Source organism: Hyaena hyaena, unplaced genomic scaffold, assembly GCF_003009895.1.
Source record: "Hyaena hyaena isolate Hyena2069 unplaced genomic scaffold, ASM300989v1 scaffold_94, whole genome shotgun sequence".
Lineage (NCBI taxonomy): Eukaryota > Metazoa > Chordata > Mammalia > Carnivora > Hyaenidae > Hyaena > Hyaena hyaena.
In genome coordinates, this window is record NW_024080726.1 from 2,675,215 (window position 1) to 2,691,920 (window position 16,706).

The 16,706-nt window shown below is 39.9% G+C and overlaps 1 protein-coding gene across 5 annotated transcripts in view; it reads left to right on the forward strand.

Moving 5' to 3' along the window:
• The window catches only part of RERE (arginine-glutamic acid dipeptide repeats), a 432,865-nt gene that overhangs the window by 196,605 nt on the left and 219,554 nt on the right, over nucleotides 1–16,706 (forward strand). For 3 of the 5 annotated variants that reach the window (XM_039234929.1, XM_039234928.1, XM_039234933.1), the window contains 2 exons: nucleotides 3,773–3,843; nucleotides 13,087–13,212. In XM_039234929.1, the coding sequence (XP_039090860.1) occupies nucleotides 3,773–3,843; nucleotides 13,087–13,212 (197 nt within the window). Of the gene's footprint in view, nucleotides 1–3,772; nucleotides 3,844–12,979; nucleotides 12,995–13,086; nucleotides 13,213–16,706 lie in introns of those variants that run through there. The other 2 variants (XM_039234931.1, XM_039234930.1) reach the window with 2 other exon arrangements.

Here is a 16,706-nt window from a genome sequence, read left to right on the forward strand (position 1 = left end):
TCAGACACCCGTGGTAAAGAAAAAAAAAACAAACTAGTTATCGTGTATTGTTTGAAATAGTTGATATCGATGGTAATGGCCTCACTCATTATTCTGGCCTATTTCAGGCTTTCTGATTTTAAGATTAAAAAAATATATATTTGCCCTGCAGCAGCCATTTGCTCAATCTGGTAAACACGCATTTTCATATGGGTAATTTTGAAAATGTGCATTATGCACTTAATGGATTGCATCAGCTTTGCTCAGGTTTTACAGAACTGCTAGCTTTGTAATGGGAAAAAAAAAAAAGAACAGCTTTTCTTTCATTTTTCTCCTTCCTTCCTTCCTTCCTTCCTTCCTTCCTCCCTCCCTCCCTCCCTCCCTCCCTCCCTCCCTCCCTCCCTTCCTTCCTTCCTTGAAAAAAGGTATCTGTAGTACTTGTGTTGGCCATGGGGGATTTTCAGGTTGAGGGTCACTGATCCAACTGACTGAAACCAATTTTATAACTGGCCTTAGACAACCTATGCACTCATAAATGGCATGAAGATTCTTGGCAGATCATTTTGGCTTTAAAAGATTACTGGGCATATATTCCAACTGAGATTTTAACATTGCTCTTTACTTATGTTCTCATCTTTCCCTTGCCAAATAAACCACTTTATTTTTGTGCTCACTAAAAACATCTATATAATGTTATTTTCTTCAGTAGTTGCTTAATTAATGAGACAAGAGGGAACTATTTTTTATGAGTATTTGGCCTTATTTAACCTTGTTTTGAAAATCATTAAGAGTAACAATAAGTAGATTCCCCCCCCCACCCCCCGTGAGTCTTGAATTCTAAATTGTTTTTAGGATGTGTTCTCTTTTAGTTAGACCATCCTAATTTTTACGAGAGAGTGATAAAGAAAAATCTGACTCTACAACAATTTTTCATGCTTTTACTTTTAAAGTGAATTTAAAAAGTCAGATCAAAGCAGTGTATTTTTTCCAATTTCTATGGCAAGTTAGACACGGTAAAAAAAAAGTTTGTTACTCCTGATCTTAGTGATTCTGTGTTTTATGATTATTTACATAACACAGACCTTATAAATTTTGTTATTTATTAACGAAGTGAACTTATCTTTTTCATGTATAAGTTTCCAAATACTGATAGAGATCACTTGATCCAGTGACTTGTTTTATAGATTATTAGTCCTATGCATTGGAATCTCCTATATGAATTTAGATGAATTTGGGTTGAAATGGTGGCTTTTTAAATGAAAAGAGGTGATTTTTTTAATTTATTAATAAGGTATTAATAAGTAAATGTGGTAATTCCATATATCAGGTTTAAGGATCTTTCTCACTCTGCCTTGTTCCTAATGGCAACATTCCTTGAGCCAAGGGGTATGAGTCCACCTTCAAGACTGCCAAGAAGTGTGTAAGGACAGGGGTGTCAGGGGTCTTCCTCCACATCCCACTATATTCCTTTCCTCCCTTCTCTAAGAGAGTTACATCCAGGTATATTTACAGATAATCATTTTCCTGAATGTAACTTTGTAGCGAGAAATAAAAGATTATAGATTCTCTTTCCTTTTCTGGAAAGTCTTTTTGTATACAAGTTAATAGCTACTTTAAGTCTCAGAGTTAGAGGGTTTATAGTTACAATGATTCTGTTGATTATGAAAAGTACATATAAAACTTTTTAAAGAAAGGGGGTGTTGCCATTTCTTTACAGAGGAGCCCCATGAGAATTGACTGCCTGGGGAGCTTAACTCATGCCAAAGTAGGTGCTGGTGACATGAAGGAGTAAAGAGGATTTGGCATGGATAGAGAAGTGGAGTTTTGGATACTATAGCCCAGTGGAGGTTGAGATGTGGTGCAGGACTAAACCATTGTATGCAGAACTTTTTTTTTTTGAGGGGGGGGTGTCCAATGAGCTTTAAGAAAGTGGAAGTCATTAGTTAGGAAGTGACCTATTTGTTTTGAAGGCAGAGAATATAGTTAGGTGTGACAGTGTTAAGAGAAGATAAGGCTTTCTGTAGGAGGTGATAGCAAGAAGAGGCCTATAGACTAATTCGTGTTTGGGTTGAGTGAGACAGGTAAATAATAAGGATCTAGAGATGTGAAATACGGGTACTTGGTGCAACAGGAATTGGAACAGGGAGAAATTAAGAACCTTGGGTTGTTCCAAAATTGTTCAAATGCATTTTTTTTTTAAATCTAGGGAACGTTTTTTACTTGAATACCAAATGAGGAGTAGTAAGCCAAACATCTACTGAAGTGGGAAGAGTTCTCTTGTTTTTTTAGGATGATTCGCATGTTAAATGGATGTTGCCCGAATATTGAGCAGAGTTACTTAGCATCCTGGACCCTGGAATGAGAGAGAAAGTTCAGTCAACAGATTATTTCTGAGCTACTGTTGTACATAGATTGAGAGATTGAATCTTTGTTGTTGAGTCTATATCCGAATAAAGAAATCAGTTTGGGACATTTTGGATGTCTAGATGATTGGCATTCAGATTTCTTCTTTTTCTGGAATGACTGGGTTCCAAAAATCCTGGTGTCTTTCATAAGTTTTTCTTGTTTTTTTTTTTTTGTTTTGTTTTTGGAAGGAAGTGTCATTGATGAGGGCTTTCTTCATGATCCATCTCTTCTTAGTGGGTCAGCTAGTGCTTTTGTACTGGACTGTCCAATGGATGATGACTCCAGATTTCTGCTCCTTTTTTTTATTCTTGACTCTGCATGTGTGAAATAAGGCAGTAGAGGAATCTCCTTGTATTTTCAAGCGTCTTCAGTTATTTTGAGATACACTCATTATGAAGGATCATGAAAAAGGATAAAACAAATGACGTTTTGAATGTGGATATTATGGCCATTATCCATAGAAATTTTGATGGACTGCAGCTGCCTTTACTTCTCAGTGAATAATACATAGAAAATCCTGTCCTAAGTTATGATGATCTTGGGTTGTCATGTGGAGAATGTTCAAGTCCCTTTATAGCTACTTCTTCCCTTAAAATCATTGCTTCTTTTAAAAAAAAGTATCTTAACCTGCCATTTTAAAGACTTTAAACCAGCCCTTTAGACTCTAGCTATTGAGAGTATCAGAAATAATTATCCAGCCATTTCCATGTCAAGTATAATTTAAGAAAGCACACTCTTAGTCTCTTGAGGAAAGTGTGGTTTGGTTTACTACATTCCATCTGATGGTGGCTTTGGTTTTCTTTACAAAACAGAAAATAAAATGTGTTTAGGTTAAAATTTAATAGTTATCCATAATCAGTTAGATTTCTGTTTTCTTGGTTTAGGTGAAAAGGCCATTGTAATAGTATGTTCAAGGTAGTCTTCTTTACATGTTTCATTTATTTCCTCACAAATTATTTATTAAAAATAAAGTAGCAAAGTCATTTCTCCTTCTGAAGTCATGGGGTATCTATCTGAATAAGACATTCAGAATTTTGTCTTGTGTAGCTGTGAGCAAGTAATTCCCTTAATCAAAGTAGCGTCGTCAAAATATGGTTAATCCTGCGATATTTCCTTTTCCTTCATCTTCAGGCACCCTGGAAACAATAACTGAGGCTTTATCACATTCTTTAAATTATCACTAAAGTGGTCAATAAGAACCTCAAGTCAAGGGTTGTTTTCCTCTAGCTTAAAATTATTTGTAATTTATAATTCATCTTTGAAAATGTTTTTCCTATAAAAGATATGTGCTTTGTCATTTGTTTATTTATGCAGTGGCTTTATGGGCCCTGTCTTTGTTCCCTTAAAGATGAATGCCATTGTTTTAAATTTTCTTTTTCTTTTAAAGACTGTGTGTATATCGAGAGTCGGAGGCCAAACACGCCGTATTTCATCTGTAGCATTCAAGACTTCAAACTGGTAAGCATTTTCAATGTGCTGTTGCTTCTGCTCTGTACCTTCCTTCTCTTTCCAGTTCCATGGATTGCTTCTTCATGGTTATTGACTTGATCACCAGTTCACCTCTGAGTGCTGGCTGCCTGCCTGCTATAGCACACATGTAACACAGTTACCAGTTTTATTTTTTTTTTTTTTTTGGTTTTGGTTTTGTAACACTTATTGTTATAAAGCTTGTACTGTGAACAATGTTTCCAAAGTTTTCATCTCTTTCGTAGCTGTTTTGACAATAATTTCAGAGATTTTCTGGAGTTTCTGAAGTAGTTTGTTTCTTCTCAGCCACTATGAAGAGCCTGAAGCAAAGTAAATTTGGGAATTAGTGGTGAGTTGGTAAAAAAGAATACAAATATGCCAGAGACTAGTTTTTGGTGACGACTGTCATTTACTTAGATATTTCAGTGAGTATGGAGTGTATCTTGGTGTTGGAGGTCGGGGGAAGGAGGTCCGGTTTGGGGATGGGATAGCTGTAGTACTTCCCAGTGCAAACCTTCCCTAGGCTCAGAGGTGCTGATCCTGCCCAGTAGGCAGTCTCTGGGCTTTAGACTGGCGGTTCCCACACTTGGGGCTTGGGTCCCTGGGTATCTGTAGAGATTTTACAAAGGTCCGCAAGTGAACAGTCTCAGTTTAAAATATGCCTCGCATGTGTTTGTACAACTACTTCTCAAATATATTCATATGCTGATGTGATTTTAAAAATTCACTTTATTTAATGATAATACACAGTTAAGAGTCAGTTTATTATGTATTTGTCTCAAACACGATATGTGAAATACTATCCAAGTACTGTCATTTGGGGGATCTTTTGAAACATTACGAACCCTGTCTGCCTTCTTAGGTATAGAGAACTCCTAATTCTTAGCTCTGTACAGGTCTGTATCAGTGTCTGTGAATGCTCTTCCTTCCAAAACCCTTTGTAACTTGTGTTCTGACACTCTGTATGTGATACTTCAGTCTAAAGAAAGGTAACGTAGTCTGAGGAGATCTTAAACTCTACGTCTCCTTTGTTTCTTTTTATCATTTTTAATGACCCCAAATACCCAATTCGTATATTCCGATTTAGCTGGTTAAAAAATTGCATGCCATTTAATTTTCCTTATTAAAGTTTTGTTGCATAAGTAACACATGCTTACTGTTTAAAAAAAAAGTCAAATGTGCCATTTACTTCTAAGAGTTATTTATTCTTGGTAGGCTGCTTTTAATTTCCCTGCCTGTGTTACAAGGAGGCCTTGCGGTTTAATTTTATAAATCAAACACTTTCTATTCAAATTTTATGTCAGTATGAAGTTTTAACATTTTTGGAAGTCTTTGCTATTTCTTATATATTTCCTCCCAGAGATTTCTTTTGCAGATGCTGCACTGACATCTGAAAATCTGGGCAGTGGTCTTGTTTCCTGATGAGTTTTCTTTTGCTTGTGGCCACTGCTGCTGCTCTGTTTCTGCTTTTCGTCTCTGTGGGTGATTTTTAAATTTTATTTATTTCTTTTTTATTTTTTTTTTAAATAAAGTCACAAAGGTGTTTTTTTTAAACCGATTCAGAGCCCTTTTTATATAATTTTAGCATATTAGCAGGTGCCTTCATGTTTGATGTCTCTGATGAAATGCTGATTACATTGTGATCGGTGCTGTTTGGGGCAGAGGTTCCTGCAGAGTTATAGTAATTGCTCAGGGTATTAGCAGCAATAAAAGCAGAAGCTTCTGTTGTCAGTATTGGTCTGGTATAACACATTAAAGCCATTTGCAAAAACAGTGTAGGGAGTGGGCATGGTGTGTAAGTTGCACACTGATACATTGTGTTTTTGTCTGAGTTCTATATTCAGCACATACACATAGTTGTGGTGTAAGAATAACAGAGATGGTGAAATACTTACTCCTAGAAAGAATGCAGTTATTGTCTGGATATCCACTTTCTTCTTTCCTTGTTTTGCATTTCTGCTTATGAAAAGATAACTTTAAATAGATGAGAATAATCATAGATTTTTTTTTTCCCTTCAGCTTACCCAGGCTATAAGGGGAAAAGATGAACAGAAGGAATTATGTTTTGTTTCTCTTCAAGATTTTAAAAAGAAGAAATTGGAGTGTCTTTGCCCACAGCAAATACCATGCATGGCAGGCGGAGCAGTGGAAGGCAAACCCAGCAGCTTTGAAATGTTGTTGATTAATTATGTATTTTATCTTTTTAAGCTTTTTTGGTTTGGGGTTGTAATTGAGAGCTGTGTTCTTTGTTTACAACCATGAATTAGAATTAACCCTTTTACCACGGTGAGTTTTTGAGCATATGGATTATTTGAGGCTGTGAACAGACCTGGGCAGATGCCCTTTGTGGTACATTAAGGGAGATGACAGTCCTTGGCAGAAGTTAAGGAATTGAGAAGTGGACAGAAGGAAACGTCTGTGACCAGTCAACAACACTAGCGTAATGCCTGTTAGTTAAACTGAGAACCCTGGGTAACATTTCAGGAGCTAGTTCTGTGAGAGATTGGAAGGGTCTTTGGGTTTTATGCTGGGACCTGGGTTCTGGGCTCTGCTACTACGTCCCGTACGGTCGGGGCCACAAAACAGAAGGCAGTGGTCTCTGTGTGCAGGATTCCATTAACCCTGGCAAACTGTTCAACAGTGACCCCCTTTCACTTGCAAAGGGGTCCGTGTTTTAGATGATAGTTTATATGGTCATCTTGCCTGGGGGGATAGGACGCATGGCGTCCTCTTTGTTAACATTTAGCCATCAGAAGGCATAGAGCCACCACTGTCTCTGTCAGTAGATCTGTTTAGAGCCTGCACTTCCACGGGGTAAGTGGAAGCCATGACGATGCAAGGTAGCTGAGTTCCTAGCAGAACTGCGGGCACTTTTGAAAGTAGCATTTTTAAGGGAAGCAAATTTTGTGTTGTGTTAGGAAGCTTTCGTCCTCTTAGGGAGTGTTAATTTGATTGGGCTTATTTACACACTAGGAGATCAGACTGGATTTGTTTGACTACAATGACGGAAGTATGCGTGGAACAAGTAGTCAAAGCAGGGGCTCAGTAGACAGGAGAGGTGCAGTGGGATGATGGATGGTGCATGCTTAGAAGTAGGAATAGGGAAGGATCGTCAGTTAAATAAGGCAACTGGGCACCTAAGGCTTCTGAACTAAATAAGGCAGCTAGCAAAATCTTTTGCACTTTGCAAGAACAGTAATATGGAATGGCAATCTATGAACTTTGCGGCCTTGCTTGAAAAGATGAACTGAGAGACTGAAGCAGTTAGCTGAGAGGCCAAAAGGGAAACGATGAATCGAGAAATGCCTCGACGCAGAGAGGGTTGGCTGGCATACAGAGGTTGCAGGTGGGCTGACTGGGTGAGGCAGGAAGCCAGGAGGAGCGGAGGACTGGAGCCGGCCCACAGAGTGAGAGTGTGCCTGCTGCCCTGAGTTCTCTCGAGGCCTGCTGTGCCCAGGCTTCTTCCCACTGGCTTCTCGGGGTATCCTTGTTTCTGCTCAGCAAGGGCCTTTTTTCTCGGGCCAGCTTGAATGGCCCTCCGGTCGTCGCAGCTGCAAGAGCGTGGTATAACGTCTCCAGTGCTCTCTTCTGCTGCACTCCGTAGCTCTTCTAGGTCAGTTGTGAGTTAGTTTGCTTCCAGAGTTCTCTTCCCGAGCGAGCCAGTATCTCCAAGGAGCACTGTATTCCCGAGGGCAGAGAGGAGAGTTTTCCGTTCACCGGGCCTCCGGTAGTCGTCTAGCGCAAGCCTGGCTGGTCTGCTTGCCGGGCGCGGCACCTGCAGGAGACTCACGCCTGTGGGATAAAGCACCTTCCCTCAGTGACCTTAGTGTCTGGTTGGACGGACAACTGCAGCATTGATGGGTGTCCTCCTCAGAGAGAACGCTCTCCATAGGATTAATGTGGAGCAAGCCGTTCACCTGTTGTCCCGAAAGAAAGAGTTCTTTCTTGCTTTTACTAAGAAACAATGAAATTCCATTTTTATAGAAATCCAGGCCTTCAGTGTAATAGAGTTGATTTGTTATCTAGAAATAATGATAAATCCTGAAATTGCTTAACAAGATTGTTTAGATTAGTAATTTTCATTCAGTAGAACACTGAGGAGTAACTTGTCTGGCTCTAATAGTAGTACCTCATATCTAATTCCTCCTTCACAGATAAGTAGTTGAAACCATTCCTTAATATTCTATATGGGCGTTCTGTGTGGATTCCTAATGAGTTTCTATCATTGATGCATTAGGAAAAAAAAAAGATTTTGGTTTCCTAGAGTTAAAATAATTATCGATTCTGTAGCTGTTGTATGAAATGAATTTCCTGGTAGGATATGTAATGATTACAAATATTATTTTGAGCAAATACCATTGACTGATTCAGTTTGGTTCCTGTTTGGTTTATTGAAAGTTGAAAGTTGTCTTTAAAATCAAACCTGGTGTAGAGATTCCTTCAAGCTGGGGGAATATCATTAGGGATATTATGGTATTTTTGGTCAACTGTTTAGGGCTTAATGAACTGTGGTTCTGCATGGATGAGTGTGCTTTTGTGTCATTTTTGTCCCTGACGGCACACATTCTAAGTGCTGATTATGATTGTGGAGGATCTGAGGCTGCACGCCGCTAGTTGCCTTGGAGAAGGCACATCTCCATTACTGCTTTCTCTTTGTTTCATTGTCAAGTGTGAGCAGCCCAGGGGAGGAACATTTAGAATTACTGATTCCTGGTCTGTATCTATATAGAACTGTACCCCCAAAGTTGATTGCCACAGGACAGCAGAGAGGGGCTGCGGAGATAGGAGCTCCAGCCCAGCTTGCGCTCGCCATTGATGTTACCCTCTCTCTGCCAAATCAAGTTTCTCAGAAGTAGATTAAAAGAAAGGAGCTGCTTTTCCATGTTTACAGTGAAAACTTACTGAGGATAAGCAATTCTATCTTTTCATTTCTTGTTAGGGACCTTGACATAGATAAGGCTGGGGGATAGGAGACACCTCATTAACACGCACTCTGTGCGCACAACTATGTGTATACACTGTAAGTTCCTTTTCACTTATGCATCATATGCCACAATTATTTATTCCCACCGTGGCTGCTGTGACCACTCAGCATAGAATGTATGGTGTATAGACATTCGGGAAATGGGCATTCATTTTGATACTAGGTAAATCTTATATTAGAAACTTTCCTGGAGACGGGACAGGAGGGGCATTAGTGTGAGTGTGGCTAACGCAGAATGTGTGGTGTCACCCAGGGACTGAGAGGAGGGATGGTAGAGTACATTTGTCTGAGCTTGACTTTGACATCAGCTGGTCTGTTCTTTAGTTGCTATCTTTTATGACCTTGGGCAAGACGCTTAGCCCTCCTAACTTTGTTTTACTTACCTATGGAGTTGGGTTATAAAGCACCTACTTCGCAGGTGGGTTGTTTTTAGAAGATCAAGCCTACATACAAAGTGGATGCATTGTGCCGGGGCCATGGGAGGACATGGTGGTGATACTGGCATTTCATTGTATTCTGGGTCCAAGATTTGCAGGGACAGACACCGTGCCTGCTTTTATTCACTGATGTATTACCGTGTGCTTAGCATATTACCCAGCCCGTATAAGATCCACAACAAATGTTTATTGAATATTGAGTGAAGTAACATTTCAGTGGAAAAAATTCACTGCATAAAGTATTAGAAAAACGTTAGCAGTAATTTGCTACAATGCATTAACTACAAATTTACTTTGTTTATTAAACAAACCAGAGAGCCCCATTTCTTTACCTTTAGTCTACAGTGTGTGTAGTATGTTGGTTAGCTTGCAGTGTGTAGTATTTTATATATTTAAATAATAAAAATCTATTTTTTTAAACTGTTTTATTTATTTCTAGGAGAGAGACAGAGAGACAGCGTGAGCAGGGGAGGGTCAGAGAGAGAGGGAGTCACAGACTGAAACAGGCTCCAATCTCTGAGCTGGCTGTCAGCACAGAGCCCGACGCAGGGCTCGAACCCACGAACCGCGAGATCATGACCCAAGCGAAAGTCGGACGCTTCACCGACTAAGCCACCCAGGCGCCCCAAAAATCTATTCCTAAAATAACTTGAAAACTCATTTATTTTCTTCAGGAAGTTTACAGAGGCTTGCCAAAGTCATAACATTTTTTAGGCAGTATAATGTGTTGAATTTTCTGTATTACTGATTTTTAGCAAAGATAAGTGAGGACTTAGTCTACAGGTAAACACTCCTGAGAAGGCCTTAGGGAAAGTGCCTTATGATGTAGTGATTCAGTTTCATGTAAAACATTGGTTGTTTTTCTCTTTTTGGTAGTCCCTCAAGTTAGACTTGCAGAACTGAGTACTTCTTTTTCTCCTCTATTTCATTCCCTAGGAAAAGGTCAGTACCACCCACTCACATCTGTGCGACTTCGAGTGTAGTGTTGGATAATGAAGTGAAAACCTTGAAATTTGTTATCAACTGTTTCTGGTTTATAGCATGAGGAGTTAAGTATTAGAGACGTAATGGAATGTGCAGCTGAAGTAATTCTTGCACATCGTTGTTCCTTTCTGCTAGTTGAGTTGTCCTCGCCTGTCTGGGGTGGGCGCTCCAGCATGGCCCCACTCTTACACGGTGACTTGTAAGTCACGGAAAGGTGCGCGCTCTTGATTTGGTGTGCGACTAATCTGGAGGCCACACCTTTTTTCTCTCCCTTTGTTTAAAGTAAGGCTGTGGTCGCTTAGCTGCTGTCTAAACATCATGATAAATGGTAACCGGTTGTTGCGCTTGCTCCCTGCCCTTTGTTTGGAGTAAGCCACCAGTAATAAGACGTATGTGCACAGAGACTAAATGTCCCTCTCACGTGTAAATTTGATGTTTATAATTTTATTTAATCCTTTAAGAAGCAAGAGGAGGATGGAATCCTTAGCCCCAAGTTCAACAGACAAAATATTGTTAGATATTCCCCCTGCTAATTATAGAGCAAGCAAGTTATGAAAGTTATTTTGAATCACCACAGCCTTTCCCCCTGATATGAATGTCAGCTTGTAAATGGTGGGGATGATATTCACGTAAATGAAAATCAAAATGAGGCTTTGGGAATAAATACTCTCATAGCATCTTATTGGCCCCTTTTACTCATCTTCTCAGCAGGCTGTTATCACTCTCATGACTGACAGTCATTGTAGGCCACAGGGAATTTAAAGTTTTAATGGTTCACTATTACTGTGAAGTTGGGTAATTCATTCTTCTGGTTTATTTGGATATTAGGACTAAGCAACCACTGAAAGAATTTTGTATGATTATACTGTTAGATAAAATATGTATCTAAAAATGTTATTTACTAAACCTGTTCTCTGTAAGTTTAATGTTTTTAATGCAGAAAACCTTGGTTTTCTGATCTAAAAAAAAAAAGGAGCTTAAGAAAGTTTGACACAATTTGATATTTGCAGAGGGCTGCTTTGCAAGAATATTGGTAAAGTCTTATTTTTCAAACTTAATATCTTAGAGTTGGAAATTTGTCACTTGTGTGTATACGTGGATGCTTGTGATTAAGGACTAACTCGAAAGAGTCCAAGTAAAACCTACTGGAAGAACTAAAAGAAAGTTAGGGAAACATAACTGTTCATGTTTTCTGATTCATAAATAAGAACAGTGCTTTGCTTTGAAATGTATTTTTTAATACTTAAAATGTTTTCATAATTTTTTGAACTTTTGCATATTTAAAATAATGCCAAGGTGCTTTGAAATGCTTTACTAGGTGTCTTCTCTATTTAAAACTCTTGATTTGAATGGATAAGGATTTGAATGATCTGATTGATGAATTCTTAGTGCAAAAAATTAACCAGAAATTCAGTTTTATTGGATGATTATGGTAAAAACAATTGAGTATATTGTATATTCTAACGCACAGCTGAATATTTGATTTGGAATTTGCGGTGCTGGTATGGGGAGGAGGGGGGCGTGTGGGGAAGGTTATGCTGCTAACAGCACGTGGTGTGATCGTGTCTTCTCCTTGATGTGGGGGAGCCAAGACTGACCACACGGGAAGGGGCTATGGGGCGCCCAGGACACACTAGTGGGTGGTGTGTACACAAGGCCAAGAACACCATCTTGACAAAGACATTCCTGCTACTAGCTTATTTTCTTGGGATTTGCGTTTTTGTTTGTTTTAAAAGAGACATAGAAAAATAAGTAGTTAATGGAACATGTTAAAATCATGGATTATAGGAAGTTGTTACTGATTGGGAAGGAATTAAATTTAAGAAAGCTCCCTAAGAATGATTTAATATGAAAAAGTTTGCTTATCTGTCATTTTCAAACAACTTTAAGAACAGAGATTCTTATGTAAGTATTTGGATTTTTTAGAGTTTTTAGTTTATTTAAAAACCACACGAAACTGGGTTGGTTAGTTTTTGGAAGTGTTATGTACTCTCCAGAATGTATAAAAAAGGAACATATTTGAACTGTTATCTGAAGTATCTTTTTTGATACTTGAACGGACGGTGCTGGCTTTCAGAAGTTGCTCTCTAATCTGCTGCTGCTTTAAATGTTTCCACGGTTTAAAGGAAAATGAATAGACACATGGTGCGCACAGAGCTCCTTTCACCCCTAAAAGAAATAGCGTCTTTCTTGAGCTTATGTTGTACTTGTTCCTGTGGGCACTGGGAGAAAAATAAAACTCATTTGAAAGGTGTCTTTTTTTCCCTCTGTTATTAAGCCTTTGTCTTCTGCCTTGCCTTTAGCTTTACAAAATTAAACTCCTTAGGACTTTGAGAAAATGGTAGGATCTTTCTTTGACCTCCTAATGCCTCAAATACTTCCTTATTAAGTACCTGTCTTATGCCCTCAGTGTCTTGAATTAGAAACTCTTCTGAAAGCTCAGTTTGTCCACTTCTGGTTCACTTTACAGTCGTGTTTATCTGACACCATTGCATTTTTGTTTTTATTCTAAGCAAAGCATGCCGTTGTCACTGTGCCTCGGCACTGTGTCGCATCTTAACTTGGTTATTCTGGGGGCACACACCATGCTGCTTTACGACAGGACCTGGATTAAAGTCTGGAGCCACAAGGGTCGTAAGTTTGTTCACACTGAAATGAGGAAGCAGTGCTGGTTGGTGCAGAGAGGCTAGCCTTGGTGGCAGAAGAAATTCTCTGGGAGGCCACCTGCTGAAGGATGGTGCGGATCCCTGCTTGTGTGCTGCGTGCCCCCAGTAACCAGGGCTGGAGGGGACTTTGGGCATGCTAACTGAAAGCTCTTTTCTTTTTTAGGTCCACAACTCCCAGGCCTGCTGCAGATCTCCAACTCCTGCTTTGTGTGACCCCCCAGCATGCTCTCTGCCGGTGGCCTCACAGCCACCACCACATCTTTCTGAAGCCGGGAGAGGGCCTGTAGGGGTAAGGAGAATCCCGTTTTTAAAAGCTATCAATATTTTATATCCCATAGGGTATAAAATAGGAATATTACCTCCCTCCCCAGAGCCCCTTTAAAAATGTGCTGTATTGTATGTGTTTTTAAAGGAGTAACAAGTACATGCACAGAGGAAGCAAAATACGGGACTTGCCTTACCCCTCTAGGACAGTTCCAGAAGCCAGCGGGGTTCAGTGGTGCAGGGTATTTGGGTGCCAGCAGAGAGCATGCTGGGCCGTTGCAAGGAGCAGGAGCTGGCAATCAGCAGCGAGTATGGATGTTGGCAACTGAAATGGGGAAAAAAGGGGGTAAGTTTGAGTCCAAGTGTGAAATGTGCACTTCCCCAGCATCATCGGGGCCCAGGGCCCACAAATCTAAACTGTTTGGATGCTGTCCTCTCAGGTGACATTTTGTAGAACATTGCCCAGAAGGAGCTAGGCTTTTCTGCAATGCCAGAGAGAGAATTAAACACTTTGAAAGGCTTGAGTTAGGGTGTAGCTACAATGCACTCAACTGTGCCCTGGTAAGGTCTCTGTTAACATGGTGGTAATGACGTGTGTGAGGTGCAGCAGGAAGAGGTGTCCCTGGAGCACGGGGCTTGGTGTTGGTGATCTGTGGGGGTATTTGTGTGTCATGTGTCTCCCCTTTAATGAAAGTTGTGTAAACACCTGTCTGCCTTTCTTTTTCCTTTATGAGGATTTAATGATAACGTTTTCTGAAAGACAGGTGTTTATTCTGATTGACTGCTGTTAATCACCAAAGAAGTTGAAGTCCTGTCTTTTCTCTTGTTGTGTGTAATCTGACTGTGGGGCTCAAGTGTATACTCAGTTAGAAAATAACACAAGGTGCTGGCGCTATATAATGAATTGTTCAGTTGTGGTGTAGAATAATAATATCTTGAAACTAGGAAAAGAGAGTGCTCCAAGCGGGCTGTACCACTTGGGAGGGTTTTGTGAAGGTAGGTTGGCAGGTTTTGAGGAGCTGGGTTTGTTGTTGATACATCAGCAACACGTGGCCAGGCAGGTGGAACAGCCTTCCAGGCGTTCATGTCCACCTATCCCTGTAAGCCACGTAGGCGGTGAGCCTGGTGAGGCTGGGAGTTGAGAGAAGATGACCGCAGGACGTCGGTGAAGAGCACAGGTTAGTGGGTTGTGGGAACGGAGGTGGGATATAACGTGGGGCCAGATCATAGAGCACGGTAAAGGTGAGCCCAGGGGAGATTTTATGTGATAGGCGGGAAAGAAGCCTTTGTAGGCTTTATTCCAGGCAAACTGATTTGCAAATGCCTGCTTGAAAAGATTGATTGGGTAGCTGGGTACATTCTGGACAGGCTGTGGAAGCTCCCGTTATATGCTGTCACCCGTGTGTAAAGTGAAGAGGACAGGGACAGTGGAGCTAGGATATTAATAATGTAACAAAACCAGGAGTAATTGTCACAACAGCAATTTCATGTTCAAATAGTTGCTGGTGTAGTTTATCAAGAGTTAGACCAGAACAAAAGGCTCACAGTATGGAAACCTTGGAATTCTTGATATAACAACCTTTCACAATGGAAGATAAAACCCAATGTAGTGGGTAAAAGTCTAATTTTAATCCCTGGAGAGATACATTGACATCATAAGGGACGCATTAGCAGAGTCCCAACATGACTATCCACTTCAAAGACTTCAGCCTTTACAGTTACCATCTTATTTCCATATATATCTAAGGAAATGATTTTGTCTTTCAGGCTGACACTTTCTTACTTTATTCTCTAGTTAGTGTGGATGTCATTGTTAGACTGTTTCATTGCCTACAGTGTTCACTAATTAGGATTCGTTGAGTGGATTTAAAATTTTGCCCATAATAACACTGATTTTTAGTAAACCTTTTTGTATTAGCATTAGTAATGACCAGTATTTATTTATTTATTATCAGTAAAAGTATTGTGTTCACTGGAGTTTTAAATAAGTTCATGATTGGTGGTATACTCAGACATCAGATGTAGGTAGGTTTGAGGAGATTCTGTAATAAGATAATAAATTTTCTTGAGTCAAGATGATGCTACATAAAGCAAACTGTATCAATTGTTCTCAACAACACTTCATGCTGCCAAAGTCATTTGAGCTGGATCTGAATTGGATCCAGTTGGCAAAGCTACCCCCCACGTGCAGAGCACTCATAAGTTCTGCAGGCACACAGATCTAATACGGTGCAGTGAGAGAGCTGCTGGGAGAAAAAATTGATTACAGGGTTTCAGACAGTATCATTAACAGTTCTTGCCATGATACACCAGATGTCTTCCCTAATAGACTATTTTTGTTAATTTAGTTTTTATAGGGTAGCACTAACTGCATCATAATTTAACTTTCTTTGCATATTCAGGTATATATGTGATCTGTGTTTCCACGCTAATGATGATATCAACTCAGAGTTAATTTTATAAATTTTTAACTTGCTTTTTCGGTTTTAAAGTATTCGTGCTGGAAAGGTAGCATATTTACTTATTACGGATATTATATTAGCTTGAATTTTTTTTTTTTTTTAAGCAAAAAGTGCTGTGTTTACTGGTAGTTCAGGGGTAGTGAGGGAGGTGAGAAGGCAAAGGAAACATTGCCCAGTTTCTCCCTACACTGGGCAGAGATGAACCCCCCGCACCCCTGCTCCCAATATCTGATGGTTTAAATGGCAGGACAGAGACTCTTTCCAAAGCAGAAAAGGTGCAGCTCTGGAAAGGAGACATAAAGTGCACATTCGTTTTCGTTGTCATGGATGTGGCTGTGCAGGCTGGACTTTAGGGTGCGCCTGACCCCGTCCTCACTGGGAGACCAAGGGTTAGACTCGTTAGATATTTAGTATTTTTATTTTGTAGCCCTAGCTTTTTGCATGCTTAAGATCTCTGTTGAGAAATAAGACACGACTCTTATAGTGGGACAAACTATTTTATTTCTGTTGTTTTTTTAAACTACTGGTTTTGGTGCATTATTTTTTTTAGAGAATGTGTTTCTTTCGATGTGTTCCTGTGTACAGTGGGCACATCCATAACCTTCCTGGCGCTTAGTTTTCTCACTTTTAAAGCGGGCACAGCACTACGGTCTGCGGCTGTTGCACAGAGGGGTGAAGTGGTCACTGCGCTGCTGCTCCGTGTGGTGGTGAGCAGATAATTAGCATTCATGAAGCATTACCTGTTGTTACATGTTTTTTTGTTATACAGATTCAGGTTTTAAGTAACTTACTAGAGTTCTAGACATTCTTGGCCTGAGGTTCCCCCCAGTGCTCTTTAAGTTTAACAGGGTCTGTGAAGTTCCTGAAATCGCAGAGCCTTCTATGTATGTGCATTTTTCTGGAGAGTATTCTTTTCAAACATGGATGCTAATCAGTAGATTCCTAAAATGTTGAAAACACTTTTAAGTTAAGATTAAGATCTGTGGCTCTGTAAACTCTCAGCAGGAGGTCATTTAAAACCTCATATCAGCTGGCTGCTCATTAAGGACATACACAG